This window comes from Sander vitreus, chromosome 11 (assembly GCF_031162955.1).
Source record: "Sander vitreus isolate 19-12246 chromosome 11, sanVit1, whole genome shotgun sequence".
Lineage (NCBI taxonomy): Eukaryota > Metazoa > Chordata > Actinopteri > Perciformes > Percidae > Sander > Sander vitreus.
Genome location: NC_135865.1, coordinates 28,841,565 through 28,866,923, shown reverse-complemented (window position 1 = coordinate 28,866,923; position 25,359 = coordinate 28,841,565). Strand labels below are relative to the sequence as shown.

At 43.6% G+C, this 25,359-nt stretch overlaps 1 protein-coding gene across 5 annotated transcripts in view; it reads left to right on the top strand.

Annotated features, from left to right (window-relative positions):
* The window catches only part of kdm6a (lysine (K)-specific demethylase 6A), a 68,646-nt gene that overhangs the window by 24,844 nt on the left and 18,443 nt on the right, over positions 1–25,359 (top strand). For 3 of the 5 annotated variants that reach the window (XM_078262663.1, XM_078262660.1, XM_078262664.1), the window contains 12 exons: positions 3,278–3,332; positions 4,210–4,244; positions 9,180–9,273; positions 11,235–11,361; positions 15,242–15,340; positions 16,113–16,332; positions 17,564–17,704; positions 19,785–19,877; positions 19,964–20,041; positions 21,448–21,552; positions 21,921–22,307; positions 24,375–25,240. In XM_078262663.1, the coding sequence (XP_078118789.1) occupies positions 3,278–3,332; positions 4,210–4,244; positions 9,180–9,273; positions 11,235–11,361; positions 15,242–15,340; positions 16,113–16,332; positions 17,564–17,704; positions 19,785–19,877; positions 19,964–20,041; positions 21,448–21,552; positions 21,921–22,307; positions 24,375–25,240 (2,300 nt within the window). The remainder of the gene's footprint in view (positions 1–3,277; positions 3,333–4,209; positions 4,245–9,179; positions 9,274–11,234; positions 11,362–15,241; positions 15,341–16,112; positions 16,333–17,563; positions 17,705–19,784; positions 19,878–19,963; positions 20,042–21,447; positions 21,553–21,920; positions 22,308–24,374; positions 25,241–25,359) is intronic. The other 2 variants (XM_078262662.1, XM_078262661.1) reach the window with 2 other exon arrangements.

Sequence of the window (25,359 nt, the reverse complement as noted above, 5' to 3'; positions counted from 1 at the left end):
TTAGCCAATGAGAGAGAGGGAAACGAGACTGCGAGAGTGTGTTTTGTGCGCTGTACATGGGTAAAGTGATGAGTTGGCTGCCGCGTAGCCATAGAGAAGAGCTTTGAGCTGAGAAAGGAGGCGAGATGGAGAGGGGGGGGGGTTGTGTGTGTACTGCCTGTTCCAGCTTTGAGGTATTGTGTGTCATCTCTTTGCACTCTCCACTGCAGCCGTCTGCTGAATAGTAATCAGTGACACCAGGAGAGGGAGAGAGAGAGGGAGAGAGGGAGAGAGAGAGAGAGAGAGAGAGAGGGAGAGAGAGAGGGAGAGATTGGGAGGGAGGTGGAATACCAAGCTGACAGTCCTGCTGCATTATCTGCCCGGTGGCAGAGCAAGTGTGAAAGAGAAGGGAAGGATAGCAGAGACGGAGGGAGAGATCTGCAGGAGAATGCAGTGGGGCTCCAGGAGGAGAGTGATGTGCCAGGGATCTAGGTAACAAATTTGTGTGTGTGTCTCTGACATTTAGGCATCTGGCTGTGATGAGGACTTCTTGATGTTTTGTGGCTCATAGCTCTGCGTTAAAAGGAGTTTATTCTAAGCAAGGTGTGTGTGTGTGTGTGTGCGTGTGCACGTGTGTGTGTGTGTGTGCGTGCACGTGTCAGTGTGTGACGCTCTTGCGCCCCAGTCTAGATGGCAGATGCTGGTATTTGGCTTTACATTTCCAGCATTTCTATTATTTTTTTTTCTTTCTTCTAAGAAATCCACCACAGTTGACCGGTGGAGTAGGGCAGCACCAGCCGTACAGTCTGTTCTCTAACCATATGCTAGATGCTTGTGTACAGTTCCTGTTTTCAGGAGGTGCAAGAGCTGTGAGCTTTTTTTTATTTTTTTTAATTGACCCAGATAAGAGACACTGCCGGTGCCTCTTTCAAATGCATGAAGCCGCGTGTGACTGCATTGGTTCATGGTGCAGCTTTTCATTGAGTAAGTGCAACATAACCTGTCACCTTGAAGCCACCTATGGGTGCCTTCAACACTTAACAGGATACGGCACCAAGCTTGGAATTTTAGTGTTATTCCCCCTATCCACTCGGGTGCCTTTCAGCTGCTGGTAGGAGTGTCTAAATCTGCTCTGTATCTTTCTGGTACCCAGTGAAACCTACGGTCAGACTTATGGTGGCTTACCAACATGAGTAGCGAGCAACACGCACACCACTTGCTTTGTCTCCGTTGTGGTGCAGGGCATTAATTCCCGCCAAAGATTAATTTTCAAAAAAGGAAAAAAAAAAAAGAAGAAAACTCCTGCACACACTTGTCACCTCTGCATTGGTTTATTTGTTAGGCCGACGTTACGGTCACAAGGACCTTTCTAAAGACACATAGCAGTAAAGTGACATAGTGCTTAAATACTTCAAATAACACATGATAAAAACATTTTTTAAAGTCAGTGGCACACAAAACATAACTCAGGTATATAATGCAGAACTGCCCTTCTCTTGACTTCCCAAAAAAACCCTTTCCCTTGTTTCTCTGTATCTTACAACAAACTACAAAATACACCAGTAGACTTTGATGCTAGTCTAAATGTATACCACTGCAACCATGTGAACACAGGCTTAGAGGGAAGTAATAGAGTTGTATGGCAGCCCTAAGGGAGTCAAGAGAAGGCCAGAAGAGAAACCCCAGAGAGTTGTCTCTGTAGCTATGTGAAGTACTCTGATATGTTCAATGACCCTGGATCGAGATAGTGGCTAGTAGCGTGCCACGCCTTGGCAGTGAGGCTAAGCCTCTGCAGACATCTGTCTTACCCGGCAACTCCGTCTTTAGTTCACATGAAGGGATAGGGTGCCATTAAAACTGCTGGATATCGGAGTCTCGTTTTGAGCACAGTGCCGTCTGATTGAACTTGAGGAAGGAGGGATGATTGGAGCAAGAGGAGTGATCCACAGACAAGAATATCTCGGGTTCAGCCCCATCCAGCTATCGGTGTCCTCACATGTTGCGTTCATGGTGTGCTGTGGATCTTCCAGTAGGGCTGGGTATCGCCACCGAGTTCCTGAATCGATTTTTATCGATTCACAATGTCCTGATTTCAATCGATTCAATATTGATTCAATTAGGTATATTTCAGTTAACATACCAATGTTGCATGGCTATGAAAGAGATTTTCAGAAGTATGGCTGTAAATTAGACAAGGGACCCTCTAATCTGGTGCATTATTAAAAGTATCAATGTTGTTAATAATTCACCCCAAAGCAGTTACTTAGAGACAGAAAAGTGCTTTCTTTAGTGCAGAGGCTGTGATGTAGAGACAATATACTTAAAGCCATACAACTGTGAAAATGGCTTTGGCAGTTATTTATTATGACATGGATCACATCCTACCAATATCTTCACTCTAGCTTTAAGGCAGTGACACACCGAGCCGATAATCGGCCGTTGGACAGTCTGGCGAGGTCAGTGACTCGAGTCTGTTCGGTGTGTTCCGTGCCGTCGTCCGTCTGAGGAGCCGTCGGCCTTCGTTTTGGCCGACCTGACGTTGCGTCGGACTCCATGACCAATCTGATTGGTGGAGGGCTAACCCGGAAGTGAAGAGCGGGATGAGCGTGACTAAGCCTCTCAAAATCTGACAAATCTATTAACCTGACCTTTGTCGATTGTCAACTGCACGGGCTATTTCTCTCTTAAAATGTTTTCAGAAACATGTTTCGGTGAACTATTACAATATGAGATCGTATTCTGAACGAGCCACCATGACGGTCTTTGAATTTCTGGAGAAACCAGACCCACGTGACGCGTTCGTCCAATCAGCTGCCGGTTTTCATTTTTTTTGGGCGACAGTACAGATTAGCGCCACCTGCTGCTATTGCACTTTTTGGACCGCAGGGAGCCGACTGATCAGGCCGACGGCCTTTTCTGCCGACGGTCAGCCGTCGGGTTGGTGTGTCAGGGGCTTTAAAAATGAACCTCCTAAAAGATTAATCTCAGGATTTTATGAATCTATATTGGATCATTCAAATTAAGATTGATTTGATTCAGAACTCCCCCCTTTTTTTTTTTTTTAAACCCACCTTATCTTTCAGTAAAGGAGATCAGATGGAGGCGAATATGAATTTCTCCCACAAGCTGTAAGACTTGCGGTGCTTTAAGGGCAATCATTACCAGTAGGGATTAGGTGATGTTGTTTTTTTACCCTGCCATCACTTTAGCAACACGAACATGCAGACAGTTGATTGTTTAAAAGTTTAGGTATTTCTGTTCATAATACATTTTTATTTTTTCCCCCTGTTCTCTGCAGCATTTTCAGCTGGCTTTGATCGACTCCAATCTCTGCACTTTGTCCAAAGCTGAAAGTAAGTACTGTCGTTATAATCACCATGGAAACCAGCCTTACGCTGCGGTGTAATGCAATATTATATTTGATGGACCAGCTTGTCAGTGGTAGACGGCACGCATTGAAAAGGCACAGGAATATTTCTACAGAGCCATTTTTCCCTCTCTGCTAACGTTTCCCTGCTGACTCTGCCCAAGACTGGGGTTGCCTAGGAGACAGCACATTGAGAGAACTGGAAGTGCTTGTGAGCACGTTGCACATCCACGCTGTGATTTCAGATTACACGTACTCTCTGGGGAAACTGTCCTACTCCCCCCTCCCATCTGTGCCCCATACTGCTTGCAATCTGTGCCCACTGAGGTCCAGGGGGCGACTGCAAAATGTTGCAAAGATTTTGCCTGAGGAAGACCCAGCAGGGTCGAAATGTTGCAGCACAATAAACGTAAGGGAGAATTAGCAGAGTGCGGGCACCTCATTCTTTTAAGTTGTATCCAGCCCCTTTTGCCCTGCACCTCACCGGTGGGGATGTGCACACTACTGCTCTACGCGACTGTGTAATATCCCAGATTATATGACAAACTAGAGCTGCAATGCTTTAATCAATTATTACATTTGACGCCAACTGTTCAATTAATTGGTATGAGTCATTTTTTTAATGAAAAATCTCCTGATTCCAACTTGTTAAATGTGAATATGTTCTAGTTTTACAACTGGATATCTTTGAGTTGTGGACAAAACCAGGCATTTGAGGAGGTCATCTTGGCCTTTGGGAAACTGATCCACATTTGACATTTTTCACTTTTTTCATTTTTCAATTGATTAATCAAGGAAAGAATCGACAGATTGAGCGACCTAAATTAAATCCTTATTCCTATTTTCTCTGCTTTTTCCCACAGTTCAGTTCCACATTGCTCATTTGTATGAGATCCAGGTAAGCAATCAATTACCATTTCTGTTTTAAAATGTAGGGCAGTTTGATGTTGTAACACACGTTGCTGTAGAAGCTGGTGTAGAGACGGCTCTGGAGGTTAAAACAAGCATTGTTCCCATTTTCTCTTGACGGTCCTGATTCCTTTTCTGCTCTCTGAGTCTGACCAGGCTTAAAAAATCTGTTTTGCTATTATTGCTTTTGAGTGAGCAATAGTGTGTTATTCTGTTAGCTCCCTCATACTATCTTTAAAACACCTCAAGGTCCTGTGGTTAAATGTTGGCGTTGAAATATCTCAGGAAATCTGAATATCATTTGAAGATTGCGGTTTTGTTTTACATCACACTTCACATTACCGCTCAGTTGAATGTGATTAACAAAACTGGACTCCAACTGACAACCTTCCAGTCACAAGCTTCTCCAGCCTTTTAGCTCCATTAGCCCAGAATACAATAGTACATACAGCACAGGACTGGCTGCTCCCTGCATAATAATGGTGGAGAATAATGTGTAAAGGTCCACCTGGAACCCAAATGTTGTTTAAAAGGGCTGCACAATATATAGTTTTTTTTTTTATTGTTATTGTAATATATGGCTGCGGCATATCGCTAAAGGCTGCAACATATCGCGACCGCGGAAGGCTGCGGCATATCGCTAAAGGCTGCGACACATCGCGATCGCGGAAGGCTGCGGCATATCGCTAAAGGCTGCAACATATCGCGACCGCGGAAGGCTGCGGCATATCGCTAAAGGCTGCAACATATCGCGACCGCGGAAGGCTGCGGCATATCGCTAAAGGCTGCAACATATCGCGACCGCGAAGGCTGCGGCATAACGCGGAAGGCTGCGGCATAATGCGGAAGGCTGCAGCATATTGCGACCGGGGAAGGCTGCGACATATCAGGATCGCGGACCGCTGCGGCATATCATGGAAGGCTGCGACATATCGCGAATTAACACAAATTCAACACTCGGGAGATTTTTGTGTTAGTTGAAAGAAAATCATAGTAGAAAACTGCAAATAAAATGTCAGTCTTTTTTTAGTGCTGCCTTTTCAATTCAGTGTTCAATTTGTTCAACAAATTGATGTTGGGAATTATTTCCTTTCATTTGTTTTGAATTCAACAAGCAAGTAGTATTTTAGAAGAATACTGAAACAGCAGAACTGAGTTCACTTTAACATCTGTTTATCGCAAGTAATATCGTTATCGAGATATTTAATGTTATCATATATTTTCCTCATATTGTGCAGCCCTATTGTATAGTAGGAGTTTTCCAACAGCAGTGTGCAAGATTTTCTCAATCATTCATGTATTCATTTATTCATTCATTCATTCATTCATTTAGCTTTATTGTTCAACACCTGCGTGTCTACACTCAGGATTTCTGCTTATGGGAATACCCCGCTGTTAAATCAAAATATTGTCCCAATCTGATTGTTGTGCATTTGTGTGCATGCATGTAAACATAGTCGGTGTATAGCTCGGAAAATGTATTCATTGTGTCTCTGTAGTTTTGCTTGAAACTGCGAATAAGTTTGTTTTGCACTAAAGTTCTTAATTATAAAAGGAACATATTCAGTACTTATTTTAGTGTACACAATAGGCTTTGCCATGTGTGTATTTCATATAGACTATTTATTAACTTACCAGAAAACATGCTATATTGTGACATATATTGTGACATATATCGTTATCGAGATACGAAATGACCTACAGTGTATCTGGATGGGAGATTTGGACCTTTTCTCCCATCTCTACTATTCACACAAAGCCTCCCATTCTCATTGGTGTGACCATGATTTAAAGGGAATAATGCACTCCAAAGTGGCCCAAAATGAAAGAATGCCTCACACAGCAGGCAGTCTTCCCCATTATTTCTGTATATGTAAAAATGTGACATCCAGCAAAGTGTCAGTCTGCAACAGTATTTCACAAACAATTATAGGCTGAACTCTTACTCTGCCTGAGTCTTTATTTCAGTCAATCTTTTATCATGATGAGTGCCTTGAATTGATTCGCACATATATTCAGTCATATCACGGAGTATGTTTACATGCACACTAATATACCACTGAATATGACCGTTTGTGGCCGTTTACGGCCTCTTGCCTGTTGATGGCTTCCGGTCACTCTGTGCGTTGCTAGGTTGCTGTACACAAACCAACCAGCCGACAGCTTGCAGGGCTGCGGTAGAGATGCATGGCCAGAAAGAAAAGAAGGAGAAACCCAGCTACTTTTAAACATTATAAGAAGACTTGGACATCAACAGGTTTTTGGAGATGAGCAAACATCACATTTTCGAACACAGAAGCTGGTTGAAGGAATGAAAGCGGGACGCCGTGTTCACGCGGTCAAACAAGTCCGCCACTAAAAAAAATATCCTATTTTGCACGGCTACATGTAAACGGGAATATTAGTGTATATTCACTTTCATTAGCCATGTCATCGGCTTAGTCGGAGTATTGTCTTTTTCGCAATACGGGCAAAAACCGAAATATTCTATGCATGTAAACGTAGTCAGTAGTCATGTTTCCATCAACGTATTTTTACGCGCATTATGAAGTCTCACATTAGGAAATATTGATTGAAACGGCAAAAATAAAAAACTTCCTGAAATTCTCAGTTTTTACGCTTGCTTTAAGTGGTTTTTGCCTTTTTTCCAAAAAAGAGTTGGTAACACTTTACTTGAAGGTATCTACATAAGAGTGACATGACACTGTCATGACACTGACATGACACTGTCATGACACTGACATGACACAGAAACCCTAACTCTAACCATAACTTGTCATGACAAAAACCGAATGACAGAAGCGTTACGTCATAAAAGTTTGACTTGTTTGTAATGTTTATGACAGGTTCATTACAGTGTCATGTCACTCTTATGGAGATACCTTCAAGTAAAGTGTAACCAAAGAGTTAATGCGCCAAATGGGAGACGGAAACAGCTTTGCCGAATAAGTTGTGACGTAGCGAACATGTAACTCACGTGACTATAGTCCCGGTATCCATTGGACGGGGGGGGGGAGGATTGGGATACGGGTCCCATCCAGTGCGTCGTACACTTGTGGCACAAGGTGCGTAGTGGAGTTGTGGTGCGCTGTAGCCTGGGCCTCAGCCACGTCGGGTAAATTGACGAATTGGTTCAACAGCTTGAATCATATGGCCGCGCACACGCAGCGGTGAACGGTGTTAAAATATATTTTGTGAAAAGTGTTAAGAGGTTTTAGAGTTCATGGTGTTGACCTTGTTGCCTTTTTATGCGCCCTGGGTTATGAGAGGGCATTTAGTTTTACAGTGATTAGACATTATAAAAGGAGTGTGAGAAAGATCTTCTCTGATTGGGGGAGGGAACGAGGCAACAATGGACAACGTTTTGCAAGCGCGGGATTTGTGACACAAAGTATGGAAATGACCTGGCTCTCATGAAAACTCCTGAAGTTTGAAGGAGATTAAAAACACTAAAATGTGTTCAAATCCAACAATAGCGACTTGTCTCTGTTGAGCTGAGAATGGGAGAAGTCAAGGTCATTTTTCATACAGTGTGTTACAGAATCGTTCTGATTGGATCAGATCTGGACTGGATCCAACTGATGACAGCACCACCAGAGTTTGGGATGGAATTGGATAAATAAGAGAGCATTTTAAGTTAGGGCATCTGATGCTGGGGGAATCTTAGACTGACCAATAGGTGAAAGGTAGACCTGTATAGTATCTGATCTGTATGCATACACTGTTGTATTTTGCAATATCATTTTTCACTAAAGCTTGTTATTAACTTTAACTGGACGAATCCTGAGTCTTATTTCTCTGATCTACCAGTAAACGAACACCATTCAGAGTGTAGTGACCAATTGGAGTCAGATTAAGTCTGGCCTTTTTAGGGCCAGACCGGTCATCTGTCACACTTTAGAATAAATTCCTACAACGGTTGCCTTGCCGACACCAAATGTCTCCGCCACAACCCTGCATTCTGCACAGGTGGCCAACTTGTACAATGCTACCTCTCTCCATTTAGCCGAAGAACTTAGCTTCTAGACTCTCTGGTTTAGGAAGCCGGTTTGCGATCTACAACCATGCGTAACGTCAGCTTGTGACAAAACTACGCTTTGCGTAGTCCAGTTTATTCGCTCTAAACCAGGTGATGGAAACGCTTCTAATTCGCATTTTCTTTTTCGCGACATTTTAAAAATTTGCTTGACGATTAGATGGAAACATGACTAGTGTTTGTCGTCTGGCCCAGGCCTGGCTTGATGACAATCATTAGTCCAGGCAGGAAGCAACCGCTAAGAGCCTCTCTCGTTTATGTGCCTCATGCGTCAGTGTTTACCCCGAGGTGTCTTTTATTATGTGCAGACAGGAAGAGTCCAGGACCTGTGTGTGTGTGTGTGTGTGTGTGTATATATACCCTCACACACACACTCAGGAACATTTGGAGCTTCAGGGTCTGTGGAGATGGGGGCGGGAAGACTGTGTGTGTGTGAGCTGATAAGAGAACAGACACACACCTCAAGGTATGGGTTCAGACCCAGGGTCAAAAAGGTCGTCGAGTTAAAACAAACAGTGCGCTCACCTTCCGACCAGCCGGCTCAGGTTTCCCCAAAACGCAAAGCGTGCGCTGCAGTGGACACACGCATACACCTAAGTGCAGACACACACACACACACACACACACACACACACACACACACACACACACACACACACACACACACTCTTAAACCTGCCAGACGTGTTGAGTCTGGCCTGTCCTCTTCACGCTGACCCTCCCCCGTGTGTGTGTCTAGTCATTACGAGTGTGAGGAGGTCTTAAGACTCTTTGTGTCTGTCCAGATAGAACCATAAAAACACACTGACCCTCCTGTCTGGCTTCAACAACCTCTCTGTCTTGTTCTTTCTCTTCATCCCTTTCCTCCCCCTCTCCCTCTGCCTGCAGAAGAAGCACAGAGCGGCGAAAGAAGCGTATGAAAGTCTGTTGCAGACGGAAAATCTTCCTGCACAGGTGAAGGCGACCACACTGCAACAACTTGGTGAGTGTCCCTTTGCTCATATTGGCTAGCGCTCTCGTCTCCTCACGTGGGCTCTAGAAATCTGCTGTGCCGTTTTGGCATGCTGTATCGGGAACTACTTTGTACGGCAATGAAGTGATCATGCGTGCTACTTCAGTGCCATTTGGGGTGGGATTGCATCATGCTGTGTGCGTTTTGGCCTTCACGTTGAATGAGATTTATTTCCACATCACGCACATTAGTTTTCTGCTACTTTTTGCCTGTTTTTCAAAGTGCTGTGTGTGTGTGTGCTGCAACGGAGCATTGTTTTCTCTTCTTCCCTTCCCCCCACGCAGGGTGTAGACACGCACGGCACGTGCACACAAAATGATGCGTTTGTGAGGATTAGAAAGATTAGCTTTAGAAACGTATTTTGATAATAAATGTCATGCTAGAGAAACATCAACTTCACTCTGTAGTCACACTGGAGTGATCGGAGTGAATGTTCTTTACACACTTCCAAGTTGATTAAGTTTTACTGCAGTGTTGAGTTACGGAAAGAACTAAATTGCCAAGGTGATATATTGATTTCTTTGCTTGACAAATGTGGTGGTGTGTAACGTGCTCACTAGGAATCTGGTTATGGATCAGTAGGCAGGAAAGACAAATAAACTCCTGTGTTTTCAATGTTTTTTTTTATATCGGAAATATGGGTTCATTTCAACCAAATTGCCCAAAAATAACATGGCTGCATTGGTGGACGTTGTATGGAAGCCATACAACGTTCTTCGCAGGTAAAATGAATGATTACTTTCATTGCATTTTGGATGTTATATTCAATTTAGTAGCATTTGAAAAAAAATGTTTTTAAATGCTATCATTTAACAGTGTCCTGACTAAACTTTGACATAAAAAAACCGTTAAAAGAAATGACACAAACGTTTTAAAAAAGTGTCAAAAGCGACAAAAACTCAATTTTGATCTGGAAGTTCATGGTCGACAGGAAGACGACACAAGAGTCAAATCATGCGATCAGCTTTGTCCATGTTATCCGTCTGCGATGGGATATTTTGAATTAAACAATGCAACTAAAAACAGAATGGTTACAGCTACAGGGCTGCAAGTTTAGCTCATCTGTCGCCACATCACCTCGGAAGCTGTTTCCAGAGGCAGCTTGCAACTGCAACATTTATGCATTTCCTTGCATTCACGTTATATCTGTACTGGCATAGACTTCTCTTTAAAACATCAAATGAATTGAAGGCAAAGTCCGATAGAAACTCATAGGACAAATGCACACGGGGGAAAATATTGATCATTTGTTGCTCCAAGGTTAAACTAACCCTGCATTTGGTGGTTTATCAGAAGGATTTCCTTCACTGGTTGTTCTCAAATTGTGGTCAGCTTTTGTATTGGTAATAAGCTATGAGGGGAAAAAGAGGGAAAGATGGGTTTGCTTTAAGATCACAGCTGTGAACGTGTGGTGGCAGCCAGAATGTTAGATTTACTCTTTGTCACACGTTTCTCTGTGCAAAACGCAGAGATTTCAGTTTTCTGGGTGGTGGGGACCACTTTGTTTGTGCCCGTCCAGACTACAAAGCAACTCTGGAGTTTTCAAACAAAGTGGGAGCAGCAGAGTTTCCAAATGTTTCCAGCTCAGAAACACTGGAGTAGTGCGGATGTGTGGTGTAAACGTGGCAAAAGATATTTGTTTTTTAAACCAATACGCAGTAGTGTAGACGTAGCCCGAGTCCATTCCATTTGCACATCAGACGGTGGTCTTACCCTTTTTCATTGCACATTGTGTCTTTGGCTTCAGGTACTTGACTCAACCTGTTTTTATATAATTCAACTCCACACTGCTCTAATTCTGCTGTTGCACATACTAGCTTCTACTCAGTACCCCGGTGCTACCTTAGGCGCAAGAGCAACGCCAGCTGTTCTAGTTTAGAGGTGTTTAAATGTTGAAGTCTCACCCCTAATCTTTTGCTCTGCTCTTCCAGGCTGGATGCATCACACGGTGGAGCAGCTGGGGGATAAAGGCACCAAGGACAGCTATGCCATCCAGTGTCTGCAGAAGTCTTTAGAAGCAGACCCAAACTCTGGCCAGTCGTGGTACTTTCTCGGCAGGTAAGACAAACAAGGGTGTGAGTGGTTGTGTGTTTTGCAGGGCTAGCCTCTAACCTGCCAGGCCCTGGGCTGTTTGAGTCAAGATTAGACTGTTTGTTCTACCTAGAAGCCATCTGCCAGCGCGCCATGATAACAATCTCAGCTACATGAGCTTTTTGTTGGTCGCGATTAATGCCCCGTTGGCCCAATGGAGGCACACCGTGTCTCTCACCAAATTCTCTTGTTTCTGTGCTATGGAATTGGGTTTCTCCTGGGGACAGATAAGCAGGCTGAATGCACACAGGCGTCGGAGCGGACAAACGTACAACCCCCCTCGAGGTCCGTGCTGTCGCTTTATGTGTTAGCAAAGCTTGGCTACATCCTGGCTGTTGAAACGCTGTCCAGATAGATATTTATTGTCCCATTCACAGTTTGTTTCATGCACATGGCAATATACACGGACAAATACATAACACAACAGATAACATAAAGACAGAGATTTGATAGGGGTGTAAGAAAAAGTCGATACACTTGAGTATCGCAATATTTTATTTAGCAATACTATATTGATTTTCAAAAACGCAATATCGTTTTTTTAGTTTTTTTTTTTAGTTTACGTGCAAAAATATTCATGTAAAACAGTGGTTCACGTTTATGTTGTGCTTAAACCCCCTACCGCTAGATGGCTTTACTGAGACACCACTAGTGTCCTCGCCTAGCAGTGCCTAGCAGTGCCTAGCAGTGCCTAGCAGTGCCTAGCAGTGCCTAGCAGTGCCTAGCAGTATCTAACAGTGCCTAGCAGTGCCTAGCAGTGCCTAGCAGGGCCTAGCAGGGCCTAGCAGGGCCTGACTTTTTGCTAGAAGCTAACAACGTTGCTATGGCTGACCTTTGGCCTACTTTAGCATATAAACATTAGCTCACTAAGAACCTGGGAACCACAATCCCAAACAGGCAGTTTGATTTTCTGTGTACTGAACTGGTTACCTAAAGTAAACTTCTTTGACTTCATGTCTTAAGTTTTTCTAAAATTATACTTTAAAACAATCCCAATATATTGCCTTACGCACAGTATTGAAATATATTGTCCTATATTGAATCGTGACCCATGTATCGTATCGCCAGATTCTTGCCAATACACAGCCCTAATATATAGACACAGAAACAACCATTTATGACAAAGACACCGGATCTATACGAAGTCAGCGAGATGGTTTGTTGGCAGAAGCAACAACAGGTGACAAAGCGAGTCCTTCTACACCTCAGAGTCCTGTTTCTGTGGCCAGATGGCAGCAGTGTAAAGTGTGGATATAGAGGGGGATTGGTGTCGGTGACTATGTTTACATGCACACTAATATTCCACTATTATTCCGAATATAATAATATTCCAATCTGGATACAGGTTATGTAAATGGCATATTCTGTTTGGATATTCTGAATAAGGCCTTTTTCCGAATATAGCATTTTTTGATTAATACTAATACTGTATCTGAAGTCTCTTTTATATAGGCCTTAGTGGTCCCCTAATACTGTATCTGAAGTCTCTTTTATATAGGCCTTAGTGGTCCCCTAATACTGTATCTGAAGTCTCTTTTATATAGACCTTAGTGGTCCCCTAATACTGTATCTGAAGTCTCTTTTTATATAGGCCTTAGTGGTCCCCTAATACTGTATCTGAAGTCTCTTTTATATAGACCTTAGTGGTCCCCTAATACTGTATCTGAAGTCTCTTTTATATAGACCTTAGTGGTCCCCTAATACTGTATCTGAAGTCTCTTTTATATAGACCTTAGTGGTCCCCTAATACTGTATCTGAAGTCTCTCTCCCGAAATTCAGCCTTGGTGCAGAATTTCAGCCACTAGAGCCAGTCCTACAATGAGCTTTCCTTAGGATGTGCCATTTCTGTGTCTGTAGCTTTAAATGCTATTGAGGAGGAGAGAGGGGGGGCAAGGTGGAGGGTGGGGGTGTGGCCTTGACCAACTGCCATGCTTGCTCGTTTTCAAGCCATGATGTCTCTCTCTTTCTCATGGATACCCAGGGCTCGGTTTACACCTATCACCATTTCTAGCCACTTGGGGACCATAGGCAGGCTGGGGGAACTCACATTAATGTTGAAAAAACCTCAAAGTGAAATTTTCATGCCATATGACCTTTTTAAAAATGTGTATGTTGCACGGCTGCATGTAATCGGGAATATTAGTGGAATATTAACTTTCATTAGCCATGTAAACAGCTTAGTTGGAATATCGTCTTTTTCGGAATAAGGGCAAAATCCGGAATGTAAACGTAGTCGCTGACAATGGTGAGGGCAAGGCGGGTGATGGCTCCATGGTTCAGGTCTGAGATGTTGGGTGTAGGGGAGCTGGCCATTTTGGTGAGTTTGTTTTGGTTAGAAATGGTGAACCCAGTGGTCTGTGTGGAACCATGTCAGCGTCATTCTGTTATTCCATTTTTATAAGAAGCAGTCTGCACAAGACCTTCAACATGTGTTGATGTACAAGAATCACCCTTTAATGTGCGTAGGCGCCCCCCTTTCCTTATCATTCCCGCTCATTAAACCCAATTTAACGTTGCATCACTTCACTATGGGATGTAGTCACTAAGCTGTAGTCTTAAACCTGTAACTCACTTGATTCCTTGCACAGCAGCTGAAGCGGGAATACATTATTAAAAAAAACATTCTAGGGCTGGCTGTGCAATTAATCAAATTTTGATTTCACGATCAGAAAAATACGAGTAATCAAGAAAACAATTATTTTGCGCATTAAGTGAGTAATGGTTTGTTTTCCCCATAGTCAAGCCGCCCTAGCTCATGCCACCGTGTGCATTTTTAATTGCACACATAAATAATTTTTTTTTATGAACTGCAATATAATGTTGCTGTCTTGCGAGCGCTGTTTGAGATGCATGCATCATGTAGCGGGCCTGCAACAATTGTAATCTTCCTAATTTGTCATTTGCCTTCCAAACCTTCTCACTATTATTTTGGTGGCAATGTGGGGCAGCAATTTGTGAGCTTGAGTGGGTGTACAAAATCAGCTTACAAAGCTTTAAAGTGCTCATATTATGCTCATTTTCAGGTTCAGAGTTGTATTTAGGGGTTATATCAGAATAGGTTTACATGGTTTAATATTAAAAACACCATATTGTTGTTGTACTGCACATTGCTGCAGCTCCTCTTTTCACCCTGTGTGTTGAGCTCTTTGTTTTAGCTACAGAGTGAGACATCTCACTTCTGTTGCTCAGTAGCTAGGTAAGGACTACTAGCCAGTCAGAAGCAGAGTATGAGGGCGTGCCCTGTCAGTACCTAGGTAAGGACTACTAGCCAGTCAGAAGCAGAGTATGAGGGCGTGCCCTGACAGTACCTAGGTAAGGACTACTAGCCAGTCAGAAGCAGAGTATGAGGGCGTGTCATGCTAGCAGCTAGGCGAGCATTATAACGTGTGTTACAAAGTGACCACGTTTGTCTCTGAAGTAAAGGCTGGACTACAATAGAGCTGTTTGGAGCAGTTTGTGAACAGTGTTTTCTGTTGGAGATGGTAAGTCCCTGTGGGGGGGACTTTGGGCTTCTTCACTTTGTAAACCTATAACATGCACAAAAACAGATATATCACAATAAAAGAAAGGGGGGGGGGGGGAAGCCAAAAAGCATAATATGAGCACTTTAATAATGTAGCTGTAACAGCCTGGTGTTTTATGCAAGTAGCTTGACATGGGGTACTGCCCGTCATTGGGTGTGAAAGGGGTTATAGATGAAAGCCTGATAGATGACTGACATTTTTCGAAATGTAGGTAGTTTATAGTTTATGTGCTTTACTTGTAGGCAGATGTTTTACTTCTCTTTTTGTCTCATTTCTCATGCCTTTTCTTTTTCTTTTCCTTTGTCCATCTGCTCCCCTCCAGGTGCTACTCCAGTATTGGGAAGGTGCAGGATGCCTTCATCTCTTACCGTCAGTCCATTGATAAGTCGGAGGCCAGTGCTGACACCTGGTGCTCCATAGGGTAAGAACAGAACTTGTCCTGAACAGTATTAGTCTGCTGAGATGCACCGAAAAGGTTACAAGGATCTTGACTTCTGTTATCATCTGTAAGTTTCGGAGAGACTGAGAAACGGCTGGTTTATAACAGTTGCTGCTTTTGAGCTCAGGGCGTCGGTGGCTCTAAAAACGCCTCGGGGAGATTCAGCAGCTGCCGAGCGACAGAGGACATAGGCAGCGGATGTATAACCGAGCAGTAGAAGATTGAGAAAGGATCTATAGATAGATGTATGAAGGGTGGGCTATGTCCTCTGAGAGTTGGGATGGCTCAAAAAGATGAATCCTGGAAGATGTCACGATGCATCTTGAATCTGTTAAATATCGATATAAAGGTGTGAAGATGACAACTGGTTGAGCTAAAAAAAAAAAAAAAAGAATCTTAATGCAATTTTTAAACAGCCTAGGACATAATCTACCTTAAATGTCACTTGTTTGACTTCAGGCGCCACTACGTCTTCTTAGTTTATTTTATTTATTTTCTATTCATTTAGTTATTTTGATGAGGGATTTGTTTAAAAAATTGTATTATTGCTTTTTTTTATTTAATATAAAATACAATTTCAGTTGCACTCTCAAAAAGAGGACACATCTGTTGTTTTGCACAGTTTATAGAAATAACATTTGTCTGCAGATCTTTTTTTCTTTTTTTATCCTGAGAAGCTTCTATTGTGTATCGAATCGCAAGTTGAGTGCATTGTTACATCCCTGCAAGAGACTCATGCCCCCAACCCCTCCAGGGTGCTCTACCAGCAGCAGAACCAGCCTATGGATGCGCTGCAGGCCTACATCTGCGCTGTTCAACTGGACCACAGCCACGCAGCCGCCTGGATGGACCTGGGCACCCTCTACGAATCCTGCGGCCAGCCGCACGACGCTATCAAGTGCTACATCAATGCTACACGCAGCAAGGCCTGCCTCAACACTGCTGCACTCACGCAACGCATTAAGCTGCTGCAGGTAGGCGTTCTGGCATTCAGATTGGGAATACCCATCAGCCAGCCCCCTTTTTTTTTTTTTTTTTTTAAATGTTGTGCAGTATTTTGGTGTGTGTGTGTGTGTGTATTGAAGTGCTGTGTTTATTTGCAGGCATAGAGAGACAAAGTCCCTCCCCTATCCGGTGGACCGCCATGGGACTTTATTTTGTGGAAAATGTGTATGGTAGTGATCGGGGAGAGACAAATTTTTTTTTTTTATCCCGTTTTAAATTGAGCCATGAATTACACATACCAGTCCCTCCAGAAAAACGTGATTATGCGATCGCATAATTCAATGCATAATCAGCCAAAGTCCGCATATTTATGCCATTTTTTTCGCATAATCAAGGATTTTTGCCCGCAACGATCACAAAAAAAAACTCCGCATTTTTCTGGAAGGACATACAATGGCATACAATGTTTGTCAATTTAAAATATCATTTAGCAAGTCAAGAAAGTCACAGGTTGTCATAAAACGTGGGCGACGTCTCTCTGAAGCTACGCTGTCTGTGTATTTTGTACCTGGATGTAACGTTAGTCACGCGAGCAGCGCGCGTCTTGATCGTTCTTTCTCTTCCCGGCTGATAAAAAGACGCTGGATAAAACGCATCGGTGGAACACGGCTAAGTTGGTAGCCAGCTAGCCAGCAAGCTGAGCAGCAAGCACGGTGACTTAAATTGTGTGAGACAAGGGATGTAGTTCACCGAGGGGTTTCACACAAAACTAAGTGGCACTACGCCAAACTGAGGCTTTCTTCACTTGCAAAATGATCTTCTAAATTGACAATTATCATATGTGTAATCCATGGCTCAATTCAAACAGGATCAAAAATCTATTTGTCTCTCCCTGTTCACTTTCATGCATATTTTTTGCGAAATAATGTCCCATGGGGTCCACTGGAAGGGGAGGGACTTCGCCTCTCTATTGCCAAAGCAATCGGCTTTTAAAAAAAGAATTGCAGATTGTGCTTTTTGTCATTTTGATTTCCGACCACTGAGATATGAATAATGATTCATATTCGTGTGTTAAACACATTTTTTTTTTCTCACTTGTAATTGTAAAGCATACCCCCATGGCATTGAACATTTCGGCTCTATTTCTGTATACGCTTACCTCAAAACACCACCTATAAGTAAGCAGTAGTCTTTGTAGTGCCTTTTCTTGTTACACCCAAGTCCAGCACTAAAGTTTGTGTCTTACACAATTTCTCCTAGGCTCAGTTGTGTAACCTACAGCCAGATAGTCTGCAGAATAAGAGTAAAATGCTTCCTAGTATTGAGGAGGCGTGGAGCCTCCCCATTCCTGCTGAGCTCACGTCCAGGCAGGGGGCCTTGAACACTGCACAGGCACAGCAGGTGAGATCCACTTTATCCAAGAGACCACAGCCTCTTGGAAATTACTTGAACAATAAAGACTATTGAAGCCGAAGGCCTTGCTCCGATACTTTCAGACGTTTGAGCGACAATATTGATGTTTCAAATTGGGATGTCAATGATGAACCGATTAGCCGTAAACCGACAATGACAATTTTGACCGATTTTAACACAATCAGTTGAACAACAGTTGAAAAGATTATTATTATAAAAAAAAAGGCTAAACAAAGTATTTCTTTACTCCTAGTTAACTTGCTTGTGCTAACTTTGCACAATTGCGTTCAGGGTCCAAAATTAGCACCATCTACTACCCAAATGCTGGTAAAATATGCAAGTGGCTGGTAGATTTGCTTCACTCACCAGCCCAAAAAACAATGGTAATCTATTGAGTGGCTGGTAAAAATGTTAACATTCACTATAGCCAATTTCTGCTCTTGGCTCGCTGCTTGATGGCGCTCACAGCGGAGAGCTACACGACGCGTGCCACTATATCGATGAGGACCGGCGGGTTAAATCGTCCGTCCTACACACAGAGTATACCAGGCAGATACTCGGCTGACAAACCTCGCAGGTGGATGCGTTGGAGTAAGGCTCAGACGTACGCCCCGGACGGGCCGCTGTGGGCTCGTGTCGGTCGCGCAAGCGGTTCCAGAAAAGTCCGTGCACCCAGCATGTGTCCACGACACTGCACGGAACATTGTGGCTGCGCGAGCGGTACAAGTCCGCAGCTGTCTCCGGAGCATGGGAAGTTTGTCCGAGCCTCGCCGAAGGGTGTACTGGGACTCGGTTGCATGCTTGTCGGTTAACGGTTAATGATCAGTTAACGAGGGCCGGCTATCCTCTAAAAACCCCTCTATATTAGCATCCCTAGATTCTAAAATCCTGGTTTACATCCGTGGCCAATGTGGACTTCTGGGCCGAGAGATAAAAGGGGATTCAGTCTGAAGGAATTGGAGCGAGGCCCGTATTACAATAATCTAATTACCAGAGTGTAGTTGACCTTCCTTGTGCCTCTCTGTGTCACATGAAATTATTAAGCAACGCTACAAGGAGCTCGTTACGTCCCACAGCTCGTATCCTTAATGCCAAGATGCACAAATCTTGTGCAGTCATTACAAATGCACTTGGCAAACTGTAGAGCTCAGCATGCATGCTTAATGCTATTTAGTAGTGTGAATGCATGTATTTTGTGTCATGTATTTGACACTCGTATCTCACTTTTTCCTTTTTAAAATTGATTGAAACTGGCGTAAATAGTTTTAAGTTCTTTGGAATTGAGGCAAAACTTAGCCGTGCACATTAGATCTGAAGGCTGAACCCACCACCAACACATCAGTTTTATTTAGTCCTCTTATTTTTCTCGTCTAATCCGTTTTCATGCAGTTTTGTCTATTACAATCTTTACCATTGGCATCATCCTCTTTTGGCTACGAATAACATCATGTCCATCATTAGCATTTGCTTGATTTGCACTAAATCACCCAAACACAGAAAACGGGAGTAGCGGAAATGTAGCTTTTAATAAAATCACGTTTTAGCTCATTTTAATTGCTCCAGCTGTGATGAGTTAATGTGATCTGTAAACATTTTTGATGTAGCAACCCATCGCTGAGTTTTGAGTGTGTAAAGGAACGCGTGAGAGACCAGAACATGTGGTCTGCAACTCTGCATGTGCAAACAACCCTCCACTAATGCAACTAATATTGCATTATCTCACATCTTAATCACAGCATGAGTACTCTGATTATGACCTTAATCAATCTCTTTCAATTGTATTAAGGCGATAGAACAAAAAACCCTATTTCTTAATCAGAGTATTGTCATGCATGCAATATTCAAATGCGCAAATTGTTGTGCATGTAATTGTTGTATTAATTTGATCCTCTGGTATCATTGTGCAAAAAAGTTTGGATTTATGGCTGTTTGTCTCCTTTTTGAAACGCTACATCAGGGCTCATTGGGAACTGTAGTTTATTTGAACACGGGAACTTGGAAGAACCTTTGCTTTTCATGTGTGTCCAGCGTGTCCTCACAAGTTGTGTCTCTGTGCCGGGCTTTCTAGGCCTGTAAGGGGGAGGGGGGCCAGTCGGCCAGCAATCACACAGACCCACAGGCCAGTCCTGCCAAGAGGAAACGCACTGCCAGCCCAGCTAAGGTACAGCTTAGAACATTAACATTTACTACTCTGCGGGACAAGTGAGAGCTCGAGCCATGGTCCACATTGTTTTGTCTCACTTCCAGGTTGTTGCAGACTCGTTGGCAAACAGCTCCAATCAACAGCAGATCCCCAGCTGGTACCTAACGCCCCAGAAGCTTCAGGTCGGAAAATGTCATATTTTTGCAGTATGTGTAACGTTACTGGTTGAAGCTTAAAGGCAGCTCGTGCGGCTGTAATTCCCTATGAGACAACCTGTAGGGGGACTGAAGAGGGAAAAGTTACATAGTATGTCTTTAAGTGCGAAACTTTTTTATATTGATGAACGTCCGTTACATGCACGGTCACAGAAGGCTTGTATCATGTGGACGCGCCGACAGTGTTGTAGTCATTACTTAGAATTTCTCATGGGGGCGACAGAAACTACGCACCATAGCTTTAAGGGCTGGGTTTAAAAATATAGATTTTCCGATTCAAAACGATATTGATTCATAAAATCCCAACATTGATCTTTAAGAAGCGCCGTCTTTATTGTTGTTATTCAAGTATTTTTATTGAGATTTTGAAAAAAGAGAAATCCAAACACGGTGGTGTCTTCCCAAAGAACAGAATCTCACACACACCACAGAATAGAAACATACACAACATTGTATAAAGGTCATACTAAAAGCAAGTGTAATCAAAGCAATTACACAAAATACAAATACATAAATAAAACAGGGAAGGGGTGGCTGCTTGGGTACAAATTCATGTTTAAAGTACTGGAGAAATGGCCGCCACACTTTAAAATGCTTGTTAAGGCAGCCTCTTGTAGCGTACTTAAGTTTCTCCAGCTTTAGATGTGCCATGACACTCCACCCATTATGGATGGGTAAGCAGCTCCGTCTTTAAGCTAGACTGAAGATATTGGTGTCCTATGAAACCATGATCTAAGCAATCCATGTCATGGTGAATAACGCTCCAAAGTTAGGCTAGTCGTGGCCATTTTCACAGATGTATGGTCTCTGCATCACACCCTCTGCACTAAAGAACTACATATCCAAGCAAATGGCTATTGTAACTGAGATATCCCTTATTAAATCGATATTGAATCCATCAAATGAGAAATCGAATCTGGACCTTGTGAATCGGAATCGATTCAGGAAATCAGTGGCGATGAAACTAACTTTGCACAGAAACTCTTAGGGATCGACCGATACTGTTTTTTCAAGGCCGATGCCGTTTATTAGTAGTTAATGAATCCGATAACAGATATTTGGAACCGATATGCATTTACAGTGAAGATGAAAATCTTTAAGTCAAAATTAAGATTTTTGGAATGTTACAAACTCCAACACAAAACTTTGTTTAAATGCTTTAAGTAATTATGTAATAAATGAGAAACTTTGAACATAATACCCATTAACAGAGAGTCAGATAGTGTTGTGGGCGGGACATGAAGTCAGACTCAGTGGTGAGTGAAACCGGAGCAGGGGGACAGACTCAGAGCTGGAGCCGAGCCAAAGTAGAGCACTTTGTATCCATCTTAACCCCTAAATAACTGAATACAACCCTGTTGTTCAATGTGCAGCATCTGGATCACTTGCGGACCAACCGAGCAAACCTCAAGCCCCCCCAGGTGCAGATGCTGGAGCAGCTGGAGAACCAGTTCTCCCTCATGCAGCAGCAGCAGCAGGTACACACATGCACCTTTGATTATAGAGCTCAACAGTGTGGTTCCGAAAGTGAAATCCCATTCATTTTCTCCATAAGGATTTTGATTATCAGCTATAATGTCTAAACCATCCGAGGCAGACTGACCACGAGCTCTGCGGTTGTGAAAAGGTGGTTGGATTGGTTCCAGGCTTAAAACCCTCTTATATAAGCATTTTCTGAAATATCAATGGAGATATTGAACGGGGTAAATTACTTCCGGAACCAGAGCCGTTCAAAAAGTGGGCAGTCACTGTTGAGTCTATATATGACTACACAGAATGTTGTCTCTGCTCTGTAAAGCTGCTGCTACTGCATAGCGTCAGCATTACTGTTTGGTTTGTGTGTCAGATGAGGCAGCAGGCAGCAGCGAGTGGCCAGCCGCGGCCCAGCCTTCCCAACGGTCCTTTGGCTGAGTCCTCTCACCACCATGCAGGCCTCTCCCGCGCCTCCCTCCTCAATCACACAGCCATCCGGCCCCCGTGTGTCCCCCAGCCCACAGCCAACGGATCCTGTTCTTCAAGTCCTTCAGCCGGGCTGCTGGGACACCTGGACAAAAATCACACGCTGGGACTGGGAGGTGGTGGCGCGAGCAACGGAAACGTGCCTTACCCGCAGCAGAACTCTCTACCTCACAACTGCACAGCCGCCAGTCACCCAAGCACCAGCAGCACTACTAGTAGTCCCAGTCATGCAGACGAGACATGGAGGAGCCAGCAACGCAACACTACCACTCAGGTATCCCACTGGTTCCTTGAATGTCTTCCAGGGTTTTCTCGGTCTGTCTCATATATTTGGGTTTTGTAGGTGTGTCACGATTCTCCAAATCCGCGATTCGATTTGACTTTGGATTTTTCGGTCACGATTCGATTACATGTTTTTGTTTTTACGACGACGGCGACGCCACAATAAGAGCCACTAGATAGCAGAAGGGTACTCTGCAAAAATTTGAGTTTCTCCAAGTTTACGAGGTACAACGGAATGTACTATTAGTTTTAGGGCTGCAGCTATCGATTATTTTTAGTAATCTGATATTTTAGATGGATTATTCCATCGATTAATCGGATAAGAAATACTTTTGTGTTATTGAAGAGCAATAATAAATAATAGTTTGGTGACATTTTCGAAAAAAACATTTTTGTTGCCTACATTGCTTACAATATCATCTCTCAAAAAACTAAACATATGAAGTGCAATTAAGTTCCATATTACATTGTAAAGTCTTTAAAGAAAACATTTTCTGAAATGACGTCAACCTCACACTAAGGCCTACATTAAACATACATAAACATACATAAACATACATAAAACATACATAAACATACAATAAACATAAACATACATAAACATACATTAAACATACATAAACATACATTAAACATAAACATACATTAAACATACATAAACATGACCTGAAGTTGTGCAACTTAACTTTCAGAACTACAAGTTTCATCCTGAGACTGATCTGTATATAGGCCTATATGTAAATATTAATTATACTCAATCTATTTTCATTTATATATTTGATTATGCTACACAGCTGTTACACTCATACTAGTAGATCGTTGATCAGCTGTTTCTCCAGAGAGAGAGAGAGAGAGAGAGAGACGCAACAATCTGCAAGCTGTTTCTCCGACGGGATGGTCAACAAGTCAGCTCTTTAGATCAGATCGTGGTCACCACTAAGTATTTTCTTGTCTTTGTTTTTGGTAGTTGGTGTGTTTGGTGTAGTTTCATCGTCCATACGACTCCGTGATTTACTTTAGTCTGGTCCGCTTCGTGGAATGGATGAGAAATGTTTTCTGCTGAGATGCTGAAGCATTGACGTCGTGATATTATTGTGGTAAACTAGTTTGGTTTTTCAGTAGACGCACTGTCCAGAGTTCTCGTTTTAATTACGTTTGAACTGATTCCAAACTTTGGACACTTCCTGTCATTTTCTCCGGCCTGTCTCTTCTCTTAGCCCCTCACTATTTACGCTCTGGCATGTGTCGCCAGCAGACTGAGCAGCGTCTGGTGTGCAACAATAATAATGATCCGTGTGGAAACACTGTCCGTCAGCGATACAACGTTGGTAACATTGATTTAACGAAGCTTCGAGGCAAATCATTTTGCTTCGAGGATTTTTTGTAATCAAATTATTCGAGGAATCGTTTCAGCCCTAATTTGTTTAACAAGGCGCACATGAATGCACCACGGAGTCCCGTCGGAGCCCACATACTTTACCTTCGTTGTTTGTTGCTAAAGCTCACTCACGGGGAAGGCAAAATGTTGCCACACGGTGACTTCAGTGAAGCAGGAGGATTTTCTACTTCTGTTTTTTCTCCATCATCTCCGGCAATGGCCATGATGTCTGAAATAGTCAAGCTGCAGGTTACTGCTAATCTAACGTTACCCTGTGTCTTTAGCTGCATGCTACCAGCCGGTAAGCTAAGCTGTGTCTGTTGTTTTTTTCTTTGGACGTGCGCAAGTAGGCGGGTGAGGAGAGAAATAAATACTGGGGGAATCGCCGATCATGCTCTTGATTTCAATCGTAGAAATCAAACTCATTTCGATCGATTTTCGTTTTAAAACTGAAATGGTGACACCCCTAGTGCTTTGTATTTTCTTGTTTTCTTGTTTTGTGTTTTTGGTTAATGTATTTCTTGTGAGCATTGTTTGTGCATGTGTCTTTTTTTTCTAAATGTCTAATATTATTAAAGTTGCTGCTTTGTGATTCGTTTTTGATGTTGAAATGTAATATAGTTGCTTTTATTATTGGTGGTATTTTTTCATAGTGTATTTTTGCTCTTCCTCTCTGTCCAGGGGCTTCAAAAAGGTCCAGGTTCACATTCGGCAGGTCCCAATGGAGAACCCCCTTGCTCTTCCTCGTCCTCCTCCCCTCAGACCTCGTTCTCTTCCTCTGGCCTTCTGAATCAGGTCGGACATTCCTCTGGGCCCTGCACTGTCTCCTCCTCAGCCTCCTCTCTGTCCCCCACCTCCCCCCAGACCACGCCCAACCACTTGTCCTCGCCCCCCCACGCCGCTACTACCTCAGGGGTCCACACCAAAGACGCCACGCCTTCAGGGGGCAACACCGGCAGCAACGGCGCCGCCGCCACTTTTCCATCAGGTCCGGAGGCCGCTGTCAGGCATTCCGCAGGGACCCCCCTAAGTCCCAGCACCGCCCCCGCGCAGGGACTGACTAATCACGTCCAGCCGAGGGTGACGGACGGCTCTTCTGCCCCCGGCGTGCTCAGTTCGGACAATCCTCAGCTCTCAGCCTTGCTAAAGGGAAAAGCCAATACCACCAGTAACGACGACAACAATAACTCCAGTAACCACGGAGGGCCTTCCTCGGAGAAAATCAACAACGTCCACCCGAGTCTCCACGGTGCCGCCAAGCCAACGTCTGAGCAGCCGGTGGTCTCCTCGCCGCTTTTAGCCGCTGCTACTCCCTCGCCGCGCTCAGCACACCCTCACAACGCCAACAGCCTCTCCTGCCTTAACAGCCCGTCCACCACCAACAGCCAGGGGCCCACTGTCAATGGGAAGGGGCCCGAGGACTCCCAGAGCCCACTGAAGGTGGAGCCTTCTGGAGGAGCTCAGAGACACGGCGTTCCCGCTGGTCTGGCACCCTGGTCCTCGGTCTCCATCTACCCCAGCTCCAGTGAGGTGCTCAAAGCATGCAGGTAGGATGTCATCCCTCAGCTAGTCTATTCATTTCCGTGATTGTTCAGGTGCCGATGGAGATTCCGCCGGATGTCCCTAATTGTTGGCCAGATGTCCGTCCCCTTCCTCTTTGTGTTGG